At 38.9% G+C, this 16,751-nt stretch overlaps 1 protein-coding gene across 5 annotated transcripts in view; it reads left to right on the top strand.

Moving 5' to 3' along the window:
- The window catches only part of cc2d2a (coiled-coil and C2 domain containing 2A), a 65,520-nt gene that overhangs the window by 6,723 nt on the left and 42,046 nt on the right, over positions 1-16,751 (top strand). For all 5 annotated transcript variants that reach the window (XM_049486403.1, XM_049486401.1, XM_022687067.2 and 2 more), the window contains 15 exons: positions 1,252-1,399; positions 2,055-2,146; positions 3,031-3,132; positions 3,669-3,758; positions 4,553-4,768; positions 4,988-5,147; positions 6,753-6,889; positions 7,813-7,944; positions 10,252-10,461; positions 10,602-10,708; positions 10,899-11,039; positions 12,187-12,343; positions 12,637-12,896; positions 15,646-15,823; positions 15,925-16,078. In XM_049486403.1, coding sequence (XP_049342360.1) covers positions 1,252-1,399; positions 2,055-2,146; positions 3,031-3,132; positions 3,669-3,758; positions 4,553-4,768; positions 4,988-5,147; positions 6,753-6,889; positions 7,813-7,944; positions 10,252-10,461; positions 10,602-10,708; positions 10,899-11,039; positions 12,187-12,343; positions 12,637-12,896; positions 15,646-15,823; positions 15,925-16,078 — 2,284 coding nt within the window. The remainder of the gene's footprint in view (positions 1-1,251; positions 1,400-2,054; positions 2,147-3,030; positions 3,133-3,668; positions 3,759-4,552; positions 4,769-4,987; positions 5,148-6,752; positions 6,890-7,812; positions 7,945-10,251; positions 10,462-10,601; positions 10,709-10,898; positions 11,040-12,186; positions 12,344-12,636; positions 12,897-15,645; positions 15,824-15,924; positions 16,079-16,751) is intronic.

The following is a 16,751-nucleotide window of genomic DNA, read 5'->3' as shown; positions in this document are numbered from 1 at the left end:
GCATTGCATGGCAGTAGTAGAGGTGTGAGATGACCACTGCTTGTACCAGGTGTTGGTCAAATCTGTCTGGTTGTAAAGCACAAAGAGGCAGGATAGCTGCTCATCAACCGTAACACCAAGGATCCAAGCAACTTTGTCGGGGAAAGTGAGTGATTTGATGGTTATGGTGAAGTTTTGTTGGACGTTATGTGGAAGTTCAACCTTGGAAAGGTTTAGTGGAAGGTGGTGTTCCTTCATCCATGCGGATATGTCCGAGAGGCACTGTGATATCCGTGCAGAGATCGAAGGGTCTTCAGGGCGTGAATGACAGGAATAGCTGGGTGCCATCAGCAAAGCAATGATCAGAGAAGCAATGTGAGCAGATAACCTGACCTAGAGAGGTGGTGTAGATGGGGTCCTAGCACTCAGCCCTGGGGAACCCCAGTGGGGTTGGGGACAGCAATGGGCTGAGGACAGCAAGCCTAGCTACAACACCTCAAATGAGAGGTATGATTTGAACTATAATTTCGCATTGTCCCTGATACTTATGTTTAAGAGTATAGGGAGGAGGAAGTCATGGTTGACCGTGTCGAAGGCAGCTGAGAGGTCCAGCAGAATGAGTACTGAGGACTGTCTTGCCGCTCTGGCAGTTTTTAGCGCTTCTGTCACAGACAGCAGAGCCATTTCAGTGGAGTGCCCTTTTTTGAAACCTGATTGGTTCTGGTACAGGAGGTCATTTAGGGATAGGAAACCAGAGAGGCTGCACTTTCTATAGATTTAGAAAGGAAGGGTAGTAGTGAGACCGATCTGTAGTTATCAACTTGAGAGAAGGCTTTTTAAGCAGTCGTGTGACTTGGGCTTGCATGAAAACAGTCGGGAATACACCAGTGATTAAGGAGGAAGTGGGTCACATGGAAATTTTTGGTCCTATCACTTAGCCCTACCCGCCTGTTTTGCACATTTGTGCCTAAGAAAAGGGTGGCTCAATTCTTGTTAGACTTTTCAAAGGCACAACAGAGAGCTATGAGAAATCACTGTCAATTAGCAGCGTGCCCCAATTTTAAAAACTTATGATGCCACTGCTATCACGTCGACCCGGCAGGGTTGTCAGCAGGTTCTTGAAGGGTTGTCCGAATTCTAAGGGTTACGATTCCAATGTGGAAGGGTTATGCTCAACAACAAAGGGAAGGGTACAAATTAGAAATGGGATTGGGCCTATACTTGTGGTGCCTATTGTGGCTAATAACCTGACTTTTTACCCCTGTATTACAGCTCTTAGAAGAGATGTCGATGGAGGGTCCTCCAGAGGAAGAGATGGTAAACGAGGAGATCACAGCTGTGCAGGAGCTACAGCATGATCAGGAGGAGCATTCAGTGGAGACCCTGGCAGAGGAAGGTCGCTCAGTCAGATTACAAAGAGGTGAATGAATCTGAGTAAATAAAATAGAGGTCTTACGGGCGCCGAGTGGTCCAGCGGTCTAAAGCGCTGCCACTATGAGTAGGAGCGTTCAAACCCCCACTCATGCAGCTTTTCCATCAGCTGCCGATGCTCAGAGGGAGCACAATTGGCTTTGCTCCCTCCGGGTAGGTAGATGGCGCTAGATTGGTGGATTGGCTATGCTAAACTGGCCCTAGAGCTACCACACCATGCAGAAGATTGGGGATTGATTTCTAGTTTGGGTGACTATACTGCACTACACCAACACCACTTCTAAGGGATACTATTCCAATGGGGAAGGGTTACATTTAACAACCTGTTTTGTAGGGGTACAAATTAGAAATGGGATTGGGCCTATACTTGTGGCACCTATTGTGGCTAATTGATTTGGATAAGAGTGATAATAGCTAAGTGCCATAAATTTAATGGTGTGAATCTGCTGTGCACTGGCACCTTGTTTATAAGGTATTATTGCCTTCAATGATTCCAAATATCGCCCACCACAACCTTGTCCAGGAAAAAGCAAAAACAAACATATATGAATGGAAAGATGTTTAACAAAGCCCACAGTCATGTGTCATAATACAAAATATATGTATCATATATATCGCTTAACCCCATCTCTTCTCTTTTGCAGATCTTCCTCCCCTTCCTGTTGCAAGAGCTGATTCCAGTCTTTCAGAGAGCTCAATGAGGCAGCGTATGAGAGAGAAGCTAAGAGTGGCCAGGGTAAGTTAACTCACTAAATGTAGGCTAAAGCTACTTTTTGCTTGGATTGAAGTCAAACTTCTGCTGGTTTATTTAAGCAAATGGAAGGAACAGGGGAGAAACAGGAAAGGAATGATTTCAAAACATTTACTTGAGGGCTTGTTTTGCAACTTGGCAGTGTTACAGTGCATCAACTAAAGTCTGAACCACCAACAACAGCAAAAGGTCAAGTTATGTAACTGTCAGTAACTGTCATGTTTTTTTTTTATTGTATTATTCAACTTTCTAAATGTTATCATTAGGAACCAAAAGAAATGTGCAGTTGTATGGTTATATTCTAGGGATGCAATGGCATGAAGATTTTTGGCTAAAAATGGTACAGAACAAAATAGAACATTTGACTGAAGGCCAAATATCATTTTTTTATGCTTTTTATTAATATAGCTATTTTTTAAGTGGAGTAAATATTAATATAATTAAATGTATTTTGTCTTGCTTTTAAAAGAATAAGCAGTTATAAAACTATAGTGTAAAACAAAAATAATATTAATAATGTAACTAAATCAATTATGTAACACAATAAATAATGTAATGCAACAAAAACATGTTTTTTAATTGTTTTCAAAATTGTAACAAATACCATACAATACGATTCCCCCCAGTAGACATAGAAACAAAGCAAATAGAGGTTAATTTATTAGGTTAATTATTTTGAATTCATTAGTCATTGTTTTGTATGAATCATGCAGCCTTTTCACTTATTAGCCAAACATTTAAAGTAGTTAGCTGTTTTTTGCAGAATATATTTGGTTGCCAAGTACTCGGAGCATCCCCAGATTGTTCTGTTTATTGTTCTTATCATAAAGGCAATTCTAATATACCTAACACTCTTACCTGTCCACCAGTCCAAAGCCGCAAGTTTGCTGCAGCAGGAGGCCTCCCTGGAGCAGCCCAGTCATCTGCGGGGTCCCAGAGACAGGGAAACACTCACCAGGTTCGACAGAGAGGTACGCCCACCCAGTCTCAGCAGTTTGCTTCCAAAAAAGCTTTTCTGTCTCTGTCATCTTAAATATGATGTTCCTTGAGTAATTTGTCTATCTAGTTCCTCCCAATTACCCTGGCATGCCACATGTCATGGGCCATGAGCTAGTTTTGTTTACCATGACTTTTGCCATGTCCAATAAAAGCTAAAGAATGCTGCACTGACCTTTAGGATATACATGTGGGGTCTCCTGATTTTGCTTGTCTGTTCTTACGGACAGTTCTAGCCGGACACTGCTAGTCCTGATCATTACCATCCACTGCTCTGTCCACTGATGGTGATGTCTTTACCACATATTTCAGAATCGAGATATTTTAAATTCCTGCAAATCTTCACTATTGTCATTGTATTGATTTATTATTTTAAACATTTAACAGCAAATGCAGTCCTCCTCACAGGAAAAAACAGCACTTATTTGTCAAACCAGTATTTTTGCTAATTTCCAAAATTCTGCACATGAACTTCAGTAATAGAGATGATGTCGTTGTTCTGGTTTTGCAGACTGACCTGGACGTCCATGAGGAAGAGTCCTCCTTTGCTGCCAGAGTGAAATTTCGTGATGCAGCCAGAAAAGCCACACGAGACAAGCGGGTAAGGGTGCATTATTTTTATTGTAGTAGATTAGACTGAACATTCTTCAAAAGGTGTGTAATACAAAAGGTCTATCTATATATCTTTACACTATAACCTATTAGTCAAAACTAACAGTGAACATCAATGAAGGCATGTAATCAGTGTTTTGACTTTGAAAAGTGTGGAATCTGTTGAACCAGGGTTCAGTATAGGGCTATACTGAACCCTGATATAACGTTTAAGCATAGTCATTGTGATGTGCACATGCGAGATAGTCACATTAAGGCAAGTATATCAAACATGTCATATTGCAATGTTTTGATTCTTGCCTCAAGGATAGGAGATAGGAGGGGGAGCGCTAGTGGGGTGGGGGAGGGGGGGGGGTGAGTGTAAACGCACGTGTTGAAAGCTGTGCACCTCAGTCCAGCAAAATTGTGCACAAATATTTCCAGTTACAGCTGAAATCACGCTTTTAATCACAGAAAAACGATCTTATTTTCCTTTAAAAAGCCATTTTAACGCCTGATTACTGTTGTTTTGCTGTTTTTCTTGGGTTTTGAGTGCCCGGCACTGACTCAGCTCTTGATTGTTCCGGACGCGAGACAGCGTGTGGGTGGGGGTGGGGCTGATGACATCATGGGCCCTGCATTGTTTAATATTGCGATATATATATAGCTAAATAAAGAAAATTTTTAATACCAATATTGTGCAGCCTTAGTTCAATATAGTAGTGGCAATAACAATAATAATACTTAGCATCACATTTTTTTTTGTTTTTTTAGTAAAACCACATTTTTTCTTCCTTTAAACAGACAGAAACTGGGTTGCCCACTGAGGAGGAGGCTTACAAATTCTTCACCTTCAACTTTGATCCCGAACCCCAAGAAAGCCGACGTAAAGATCGAGCAAAGAAAAAAACTAGAAGCACAGATGATGAGGAAAATGAGGGGGAGGAGGATGAAGAGGAGGAAGAGGAAGAAACTGGGAGGGCAAGAGCACGTGAAGGAGAGGATGAGTCCAGAGAAAGGGTAAGCCATTGATCTAATACCTAAATAATGCACCCTGGATTGTTATAATACTGTAAATGATTACAGGTGTGGTATGATTAGACATTAGATTTTGCCAAAGGGACCAGTATATTGTCATCACTTGCATACACATACTCATCATTATATTCACATATATAAAAAGTTCCTCAAATTATTTGCTTGTCGAGTAACATGTTGATTTCTATGACTGAAATTCAGGATGAAGATGCTCCTCTGGTCCGGGATGAAGAGGAGGATTTGTTCATCATTGATCAGTCAGCAAAAGACTTTTTAGAGTTGAAAAAGGCAGATTATATTGGGTATAATAGACGAGTCCTGAGAGAGAGGGAGATTTTCTTCACTCCCAGCACGAGACCAGGTACAGTCAGGATTGAATGACTAATGGCAACATATTAAATGCTAAAACAAATGCTTAAACTAAGAAAGCCTTGTCTTGGATGCTGATGGACTGACCAGGGATTAAAGGAGGTTCCAGGTGGTTCCTGAGGGGCTCTGCCTATGCAAAGGTGCCATCATTGTGGAAGTTTAAGTCTTAGGGTTTACTCACATTTAAGCACAGTTTGGTTAAATCGTGCCTGCGCTCACACTGTGTTTAAACAATCTGTGCCTGAGCACACTTACATCCTACATAAAGCTGTCCAATAGGTCAGACTGTGTTTCAGACTCCAAAACATTAGGATGGCTACTTGGTTTCAGATGGATTATTTTATCGACAGCATCATACCATGCAAATTGATCCTTTTCATCTGATGAGCTTCCAGATTTAAACACCTGCCTGCGCAGTTTCTTCAGCTTTCCTGACAGTGTTTAATGAATCTTTGGTATCCATGAGCTAGATGGTATTTACGAATTTGACCAAATAAATCAGCATTACTGTGTGTTGTTTCCAGCTGCTGCTGTATGCTCTCATCTTCTTGTTGCACGATACCGTGCTCGAGCCCAAGTGAACCTTGCTCTGGCCCACCTCTTTAAGTGGGCAAGGGCACGGGTCAGTGTACCATGCCCAGGCACAGTTCAGAGCAATCACACTAGTCAAACGACCAGTTATTGGGAGATAACCATGCCCGGACACGTCATGGATTGCCTAGTGTGAGTACACCCTTAAAGATGCCACAGTTGGTCTATCTGGGTAGTAAAGATGGCCCTCCTATTCCTGGTACAGCACAGAATGCAGCCTTGCCTTGAACATTTAATTGATTACAAGGGCTTTTATAAAATATACTTTTATTTTTATTTTTTTAACAATCACATAATGTCGCCTTGCTTTCAGTATCGCAATATACAGCTCAAGGAGATACATACTCAAGGAGAACACTTGAGTTTCTAAATCAGTTTCTCTAATTTTGCTGTTTAAAGGTTTATGTTTGAGTAAAATTAACATTGTTGTTTTATTCTATAAACAACAGTCAACATTTCTCACAAATTCCAAATAGAAATTATTTGAAGAATTTATGTGCAAAAAATGAGAAATGGCTGAAATAACAAAAAATATGCAGAGCTTTCAGACCTTAAATAATGCAAAGAAAACAAGTTCATATTCATAAAGTTTTAAGAGTTCAGAAATCAATATTTGGTGGATTAACCCTGGTTTTATTTACAGTTTTAATGTATCTTGGCATGTTTTCCTCCAGCAGTCTTACACACTTGTGTTATATTGAATCATAACCCCTGTCTCCTGATCTGTAGCATGCTTGCCAATACATAACCCTTAAGATTACAGGAGGCTCCATGATGGTCTTGAGTGACAAAAGTTGATGTTGGGACTGGGGTTTATGCAAACATAATTTTTTTACTCTAATGAAACACAGACATTAGTGTGTAGAATATGTTAGTGATGTGTTTTAAAACAGGGGTGTCCAATCCTGTGCAGGATTTTATTCCTAAACAGAATGGACTCCCCTCCTGTGGTATTTCTAGTTACACTGTATTCACCACTATGACCACTATGTGCTTTGCATTTCAGTGCCAGCTTCCTGTAAGCTACCAGAGAATGTACAGCCCCGCTACCTGGAGGATGAGGGACTTTATGTAGGGGAAAGACCACCTGTCGCCTTGTCCAATCAGAACATTTTGGAAAATCGCATTCTGAAGGAAGATGGGGTAACTGAGCTTATTGCGTAGTCGTATAGTTTTGCTCTGACTAGGAAATATAGCCTGAAACCTCATTTTTTTTGAAGTTTCAGGGAAACTTCAGCTTTTTGAGAAACAGGAACTTATTTATTAGAGTAGCACTTTCTGATGGATGTGGAACAACCGCAATATACAACTGCATCACAGTGCCAGATGTCATTGATTTTGAGATCCTGTATTTATTGCCACACTCACTGTAATCAAAGCCTTCTAATGTGTATGATGTTTTTTGCTAAATATCAGTTTAGGTAGTTGGGGTGTAAATCACTTTATTATCTTACTCTGCTTTTCAAATGACATCCATATGACTTTATTTAAACCTTTAATATCCTCAATAAGAAAACACAATTACCTTTTTTTTTAATACACTTATATTAGTAAACAAAACAAAATGCAAAAAAATATCCAAAATGAAAAGTATCCTAGTTTATCCAATTGTCCATAGACTTTTGTCAAAACCTCTGAAACTATTAACTGCTGGACAAAAATTCCATCAAAAGCAATGTGTGGAATGATTTACGGATAACAACTGAAAAAGCACAGCGTCCCCTAGTGGATAGCATAATGGCCTAATCAGATTGAGTTCATTTCAACACCTTACTAAATAAATGTGCTCTAACAAAATGTTGATCAGGACATTAAAGTGTTAATCAGTACAAAGCCTCTCTGAGGTCACTGAGATTTCAATCTAAACAGGAAAAAAACAACACAGTAAAACTAAAGCCTGTGTTTGATTTGGACCTGTTTGGCTAATATCAACTTCTGTGTCTCAGTGGGATATGGAATGGTCTGCTTGTGAAGAGCTACTTTAATCTGTTATCCAAAAAGTTTCCATGTGTCTAAACATCTTTAATGTGCGCACTGAAATACTGTGACCTTTTCTCTCTGATCAGGGCAAAAAGTGGTTTGGAGATGACGGGCGGATCTTGGCTTTGCCTGACCCAATCAAAGAGTCTTCCTCAAGACCACCCCTTTATCATCTGGAGGAGGAGCTTGACCCAGCACTGCAGACTGTCTACAGAAAGGTACATCAAGCTGCTTTGCATTAAACATGTGTTCTCATCTGTGTGCTCACCCATCTAATCTGAGTTCCGTTTGTGATCCAGAACCTGTCCTCACTAATGCTAGTGTGGCTGAATGTTCTTATGTATGTAGGTGGTTGAGAGAGTGGCTGTTTAGGGTGTTTGGTGGGTAGGATGTTGAGTTGGTGGGTATGTCGGAGAAAAGCAGGTAGGTAGATGGATGGGTAGGTGGGTGGTGACATACAAAAGTAAGTAGGTAGGTTGGTAAATAGAAAGGTAGGTATTTAGGTTTGTTAATAAGTAGGAAGGTGCATGAGTGAGTGAGTGAGTAGGTAGGTAGGTGAATAGGTGGGTTTAAGTAAGTAGATATGTAGGAGGATAGGTAGGTGGTTTGATGGGTGGTTTGGTGTGTGTGACTATCTACCATCACTTTTTTTATTCCAGTGTAAAACTAAACAAATCTAGCTTACACTAATGTAATTGAAACTGACCAAGCTGTCACTTTAATTAATGGATCATTTGATTGTATGCATTGCATACATTACATTCTCGCCATCTGGTTTATTTCAGAAAGCCCACCTTTTTATGTGTTTCACGTTTGAATACCCACTTTATTGTAGATGTAAAAACGCCACACCTCAATCTCCCTGTGCTCATTTTTGTCCATGAATGCAGACTTTTGCTAAGCAACAAGACCTGCCAGTAATATTTGCAGGCATGAGTGGCGTGAGCACTAGGAGTGGCTCCAGATGTGTAATGAGGTCATCAGTGGAGCAGGAACTTTGTTGTTAAGTTCAGAGTGGACAGTTTGTGTGAAGCAGTGAAGCACTGGTTTGACCTCCCTAATGAATTCCGCACTTTCTCACATGAATGAAAGCCTAAAGTGACATGTGGCATTAATAATAAACACAAGTGGTTTTGGTTCAGGGTTTGTGACTGCAGCAAGAGATAATAATTTGGCTTAGTGTTAGAAAGTGTCATATCTCCTTTGGATCTTTGTAAAATATTAGAGGGTATTATTTCATGAAAAAAAAACTCACTGTTTTATATATTTTTTGAGATGAGAGAAGAACAGAAAAAACTGGTCTACGCCTCTTATAAGCAGCACGTTAGAAATGCAAATGTGCACCAGAATTGAGTGGACAACAGGACATGGCTGTTTAAGAGTTGTGTGCCATATTGTATGAATTTTTTTAAATGATGAAAAAGTTCATATCCTGATAATAGCTGTGTTCTGTGTTGAAAGCACCTGTATAGTATGCTTTGCTATTTACTGTAAAGCTTTAAACATTTTGGTATAATTGTTCATATTTGTTGTTTAAATGCATGCACAAAATTTTTGCAAAATTTACAAACTTTACTGTTAAATATTCTCATGTTACATTAATAAGAAATAGAACTTTAATGTTTGTTTAGTTGCAGTAGTATATTCTTAAAATTAATATATAATATGTTTCAGTTTTTATCATATCACCAAGAATATCATTATATGATTTAATTTTTGATCCATATACCTCACTCTACTGCAGTGGTTCCCAACCTTTTTCTTCAGGGACCCATATTTTTACCATTGTAAGCTTTGGTGACCCAACATAACCCCCCCCCCAAATGTAAAAGATGTAAGTGTTGGGTTGGGGTGGGGGGGGGCGGGGGGTTAGAAATGACAAATAAAAACTGACATTTACTATAGATTAATAAAATAAACACGTAAAAAAGGAAAAATTGATACATAAAACATAAGGAATTTTTATCTTATGAAGAAAAAAAAAATTAGATCAATAAAATAATACAACTATTTAAAATGAATAAAAAATAATTTATATAAAATAAAAACAAACAAAAAAAAAAAGAATAATATCAGTTTCAGTTTCAAATCAGTAAAACAGCTCACCAAAACCTCAACCTGTCCAAATATTGGACAATAATTGATTAACTTTACAGGCCCTCACTCATTTTCATTTATTTAACTAAACTGAGTTTTATATTCTTATATTATTATATTATTATATACAGCCTCGCGCTGAATTCAGCTCCGCGCTGCAGGAGAGAGCGCCCGCGCGTGTGCCAGAGAGAGAGAGAGAGAGACAGAGAGAGCGCAGCGCAGCGCGGCGAATTTTGCTTACCCTAGACTATATATAGTATTAAAATGAAACCCCTTAAAATCAAGAGGGCTTCGCGACCCATCGTGGATCTTTGGCGACCCATAGGTTGGGTCGCGACCCATAGGTTGGGAACCACTGCTCTACTGGTCAGGATGTGAGAGAGCCATACAGAAATGACAGAAATACGTTTTTACCTTTTTTTTTTCAGCCGCTTAAGTCTAAGTACGTGAACCGCTACATTGCGGGTGTCGGGGACACACAGGGAGACTACCAGCTGGACGTGGACGTGTCTGGACTTATATTTTCCCATCATCCCCTGTTCAGCAAAGAACATGTGCTGGGGGCCCGTCTTGCCCAGCTCTACGACCAGTACCTCAGCAGACAGCACAAAAATCTAACCTGCCTGCTCACTGATAAGGTAATTTAGCATGAGGTTTCTTTACCTGTTTCTCTTCACAAGCTTGCAGTTTAAAGTTGCTGTTCATGATTACAGAATTTCTGTTACAGAGTACTGTAACACGATTTTACAGTGTTTTGTCTTTATGTGTATGTGTGCAGTTAAATGGTTTGCGAAATACCATTCGTAACATGCTGGAGCTGCATAGTGGAGAAGGCATCAGTCATGTGACCCAGCAGAGAATAGCAGAGTACAAACAAGAAGTGAGGTAAGTAATTAAAGTCAGACTGAGTGATGCAATAGAATGAATCTTTGGTGTTTTTTTTAATTATTGTTTTACATTAAATAACCCAAGATAATGTAACTTATAGAGGCCAGATTGGTTTTCAAGTTTTTAGACTTTAGAATCTCTGCTATAAATTCTATTTTCAGTTTATGTCTTGCTGCTGTTTTGTCAGACACACACGTCAGCTGAGAGACACAGAGCAGGAGAAGGACAGAACTCTGCTGAAAAGCATCATAAAAGTGTGGAAGGAGCTTAAATCACTGAGGGAAGACAAGGGATGCACCAATACGCCCTATAAACTCTACATCAGAAGGTATGAACTCTAACAATCGAACAGCATGACAATCACAAAACAGTTGCATATCTAGTATAACTCAAAACAACAAATCTAAAAACTAACCCAAACACTGTTCCACAGTCATTCATAAGCAAAGCCAAAGGTTTTTAAAGATATTTCAATAAGAGAAATGGATTGGCACTTTGTCCCGAGTGCTCGATTGACTAACAATTCACACTGATGTGTGATGTTTGAGAATTAAGTTTAAAGCTCCCTTGTTTTTCTATAAAAACACTTTGTAAACACAGCAGTATTTTAGAAACATCAGTAAGTCAGAAGGTCAACCTTCAACAAACAACAATGTAAATCAGTGAATCTAACACTTAATAAACAAACTAAAACTAATAACTAAACTTAATAAACTAAACATAAGCGACATAATAACTCCACACACTGCAGCAAACACAATGCAGTTAACCCAACACTTAACATCAATATCCCAACCCAAACCTTAGACATTAGTAATCCAACCTAACACTCAACATCTATTAGCCAAACCAAGCCTCTTCAACAAACATAAATAAGGCAACAGAAAAAACCTCAATAATCAAATCCAGACCACTTTTAAGACATCAACAAGCCAACTCAACACTTAGCAAAAACATCCATGAGTCAACCCAACACACTTCAGCAGGTGAACACCTACATTTTCCAACAAACATCAATAAGCCGGCTATAAGCAGTAAGTTAACCCGACACTTAACATTAATAAGTCAAATCAGTCTTATTTGAGAGACAATCAGTCTCTCAAGTCATAACTCATAACTTTCAATCAATCAATCAATCAACCTTTATTTTAACTTGGATGTACATTGAGGGCAGCCCTCATTTTCAATGTAGCCAAGCATTTACAGAAACAGGGATTGACATGACAGAGAAAATAAAAGCTAAATTTAATGATTAAAATTAGCTAAAACTAACTTGTACATAATACAATAGAAATTCAAATAAATAAATGAACTAACAAAAATAAAAGCAGTAATAATAGTAAAAATAATAGTTATAACAATAAAAGAGAATTTAAAGAGCAATAATCCAAAACTATTAAAACCCAAACATGTAATAATACTAAATACTTCCCTGCTAATTATTTCCCCTTTCTTATATCTGATGTTTTCCTCAGGGAGGAGATTCAGAGGGCTTTAGATGAGCAGGAGCAGGAGGCAGAGATCCTGGCCGAGGTGGCGGAGCTTCAGGCAGAGAGTGAGGAAGACTATGAGAGAAAGCTGAATGAGTACAAGAGAAAGCACGAGGAGTGGAAGTCCTGGAAGAAGAAGCAGGTTGGTGCAACAGTATGTCTGTGGCTTTTATCATAAAACAGAAAAAAAAACATCTATTGGCAGAAAGGTTGTGTAGTTTGACAATTAGATGTAATTTTTGTTGTTTTACTGTGCATTAAGTTTTGCCCTTTGCACTTTGAACTTTTTTGTAATTATCTACATAGATATTTACATTAGATTTGCATTAAGGCCTGTCGTTTGAAAATGTCTAATTCGTAAATAAAAATAAATAAATGTTTAATAAATAAAAAATAAGCAATATGTTGGCTTGCTTTTGTTTCTGCTGCGTTCAGAAAACGTTAAAGAAGAAACAGAAGCAGAGGAGACAGCAGTCCCAGGATGTGGATGAGGAGGAAGAGGAAGATGAGCACAGTGAGGAAGAGTTGGGGGAGGAGCCAGTGAAGCCAGAAGCTCCAGAGAAGCCTGACATTGCAGGGCTGGAGCAGCAGGTACGAGAGAAAGCTGCCAAGATCCGAAGAAAGCCCGGGGAGCCTGTTTTAGTTCCAGAACTTACTGCCTCCAATCCAATCACTCCTAATGAGGCGTGTCCACGGTGAGCACACAGAGCCCATTTAAGAGTTTGCATCTAACAGTTCACTGATTTGGCATATCTAGATTGTATTCAGATTGATTTTTGATAGTCTGGACAACCATTGAACTATAAGAGTTTTACAACTCAGATTCAAAACACATTTGGAGCTTTGTTTGGAATGCATTTACGATCAGATTTGTATAGATGTGTCAGTCTGGATGCTTTGGATGCTCAAATCATATTTCAACAGCAGAGATCTGTACACACAAATCCATTCTCTCAGTGCAACATTTCATGGTCATATTATATAATGATATTTTAGGATTTTTGCCATGTCAGTATACAGCAATGGAGTGAAAAAGTGTTTGCCCCCTTCATGACTACTTAATTTATTGCATGTTTGTCACTATTTAATGTTTCAGATCACCACAAGTAAACATTATTTGCCACTAAACCTAATAACTGTTTGGGCCAACCTTAGCAGTAACAACTGCAACCAAGCGTTTGTGATAACCTACACTGAGTCTTTTACAGCGTTGTGAAAGACATTTTGGCTCCATTCTTCTTTACATAACTGTTGTAATTTTGTCATATTGGAAGGTTCTCAAGCATAGATAGACTTTTTAAAGTCATGCCACAGCATCTCAATCAGATTCAGGTCAGGACTTTGATTAGGCCACTCCAAAGTCTTCAGTTTGTGTTTCTTCAGCCATTCAGAGGTGGACTTTCTGGTGAAGCCTGAGGTCATGAACAGATTACAGGACATTCTCATTCAGGGCTTTTTGGTAGACAGCGGAATTCATGGTTCCATTTATCACAGCAAAACAGCTCTAGACCATCACACTACCACCCTGTTTACTGTGGGTATGATGTTCTTTTTCTTACTTTTACACAAGACGGGACACACACCTTCAAAAAAGTACATCAACTTGGTACTTTTGGTCGCCGTAGGCCACTCCTGTGATCCCATGTAGTTCCATGTAGTTTCAAAACTTTGAAAATAGCTTTATAACCTTTCCCAAACTGCTAAATCTCAGTTATTTTCTTTCTCATTATTTCCTGAATTTCTTTAGATATTTGCATGATGTCTAGATTTTGTGTATCTTTTGGTGGACTTTACTTTGTCAGGCAGGTCTTATTTACGTGATTTCTTGATTAAGAACAGGTGTGGCAGTAATTAGGCCTGGGTGTGGCCAGAGAAATTGAACTCTTTTAAAAACTGCATTTTGTGTTTACTTGTGTTGTCTTTGACTAATATTTAAATTAGTTTAAAGATCTGAAACATTTAAGAGTGACAAACATATAATATTAGAAAAAATAAGAAATCATGAAGGGGGCAAACACTTCACACCACTGTATGTTCAGTTGTGTAAGCATTTCTCTACTAGTTGGTACTTTGATCTGATCTAAGAACAAACTTGTGTTTGGTATGTCCAGATAAGCAAATCTGATCTGGGGCCTCATTTATAAAACTCTGCGTAGCTTTTAGACTGAAAGTGTGCGCATGCACAAAAAAACAGGAAATGGCGTTTTAAAAAAAAAATTTAAAAGCGTGCGTACACACGCCTGAAAGCTGTTTCCTCTTTATAAACTTTTAACCTGCTTATAAATGGGTGCAGGTGACCAAGCCTTGTGTTCCGCCTCAGTACCGCCCATATTTACCCATAAAAGGTCCATGCAAATCACTCACTGAATATTTAAATGTGGGATTCCACTTCAATCCTGAGCAGGATAAAGCGGAGAAACGTACCGCAAAGAAGCAAAATTTTGGAGTCTGTGAGGTAGAAGTCCATGTTTCGGAGATCGAGATGAGGAAGAATCTGTTGTTTGGTTGTTTTAGCCCACACCTGGCTGCAGCAGTTAAAAATAATAATTACACCACAAGCCGAACTGTTGCAGAAGTTAAAAAATAGAGGCCAGATTTAAAAGCTGCTTCAACTGCACACATTTTACAAGGGTTATTAACTTTTGTAAAAAGACATTTTAACTGATTCAAATCTGCCTTTAACCTAAATCGGTTTATTAACCAGTCAGCATCATTCACAGAAATCTCTGAAACACATTGTCAGTTTGTCGGTTGGCTAAATCTTCGAGTAATGTCAAAAACGGCTTTATAACAGAGAGTGCATCACTCTTTTCTGCCTATTTATACAGCTTTAATGTACTAAATTTAGGAATCACCTTTGAATTAAAAAATTGTGAGATAAAACACAACAGATAATACAATTGAAATAAACTGAAATACACAAGTTAGCATAACAATAGTACTACAATACGGTACATATAAGCAGAAGATAAGAAACCGAAAGCATTGACACTTTATACATACAAACAAAAATATATTTAAACAAGGTAATCTTCCTTATTCTTCCTGCTTTACCACGTGATGTCACTAATTCCCACTCTCTCCACAGTCTTTTGAAGGGATATGGAAGCCTCAAACCTTGCCTAAATGTGCGCTCGTTTTCACACCAAGTATTTCTTTATAAATCACAGTTCTTGCGTGAGATGTTACACATGCACATTTCAGGCCTGTTTTTATGCGTACGCACCCTTTATAAATGAGGCCCCTGATCACTTGCAAATAACAGTATAAACAGTTATCTTAACAGATCTGATTTGAGAAACAAATCTGATTTGCCTGCAGTTTGAACATAGTCTTAGATGTAATGTAGCCCAATAACACAGCAGATGTAAGCCACACGTTATTGACCTCCACTACGACATACATTAATTTCTGATAAAACTTCTTGTCTGGTCGTGTTTTAAGGGGTGAGATTTCCCGGAGAGAAGACGTATCCAAGCGCTCTCTCTTTGTCAAAGTTTTGTACAACGACAAAGAAGTTTCTAGAACGGACAGCCGCTCGCTCAACATGGACTTCAGGGTTCACTTTGGCCAGATCTTCAATCTGAAGATAGTAAACTGGCCAGAGAGCATCAAACTGCAGGTAGTGTGTTTCAGAGTTTGTTTGGGTTGTGTCTGGGATTCTATGAGTTACCTGTATTTTTTTTTTTTTTTTTAAACACTTTTTCATGTTTTCTCCTTTAGATCTATGAAGGCGTGAGCTCCTCCTCTTCTCTGATAGCCGAGGTGTGTGTTCCAGTTCCAGAGTCTTCTGTCCTAACAGGCAGCACTCCATCTGAAGAACTGGAGTTCAGCAGCAACCAAAGAGTCACCTTTAACCATGAAGGGGTTGGCAGCGGTAAAGATTCACATTCACTGCTTGCCAAAACCATAGAAAAAGTATTATGTCTCGTGACTTTTGCTATGCTCAATGGAAGCTAAAGAATGCTGCACTGTCCTGCAGAATATGTTTATAAGGCCTCCTGTATTGCATGTGGTGCCCACTATCAGACCTCGCTCATACTTGTACAGTTTTTTGCCTGCCTCAATTCAGCCTCACGTACAACTTATACAGTCGAGAGCATTCTAAAGCCATCTCCTGATGTAACACTTGATCAATTTCTATGCTGCTATATATAACTCAGTATATATCACTCCTGTTTAGATGTCTAAGCATTTTACTGCTAGTGCCATGTTTGACAGTGGATTTGATTTGACTTGAGAGCTGCCTACTTTAACAGAAGGCGACTATTTGACCGCTCTGCTCATTGTGACCCTATGGAACCTATTTTAGCAATCTGTAGTCAAGCTGTCAACGGTGCACTGCGGAGCTTGATTTAAGGCATGTCAGTGTGTCTTTGTGATCTAAAGGACGTCTTGTGCAGCACAAAAAGCACAAAATGCATGTACTAATCCTCTTCAATCAATCAATTGTGGGTGTTTTTTGCTGTGTAACATGAAATAAACCTGTTAGCGTGTCACTTGCCTTTCACTTTAAGAGCCAGGTGTGCTCTGATTTTGGTATTTTAATG

The sequence above is a fragment of the Astyanax mexicanus genome, chromosome 13 (genome assembly GCF_023375975.1).
Source record: "Astyanax mexicanus isolate ESR-SI-001 chromosome 13, AstMex3_surface, whole genome shotgun sequence".
Lineage (NCBI taxonomy): Eukaryota > Metazoa > Chordata > Actinopteri > Characiformes > Acestrorhamphidae > Astyanax > Astyanax mexicanus.
This window is presented reverse-complemented; position numbering and strand designations above follow the sequence as displayed.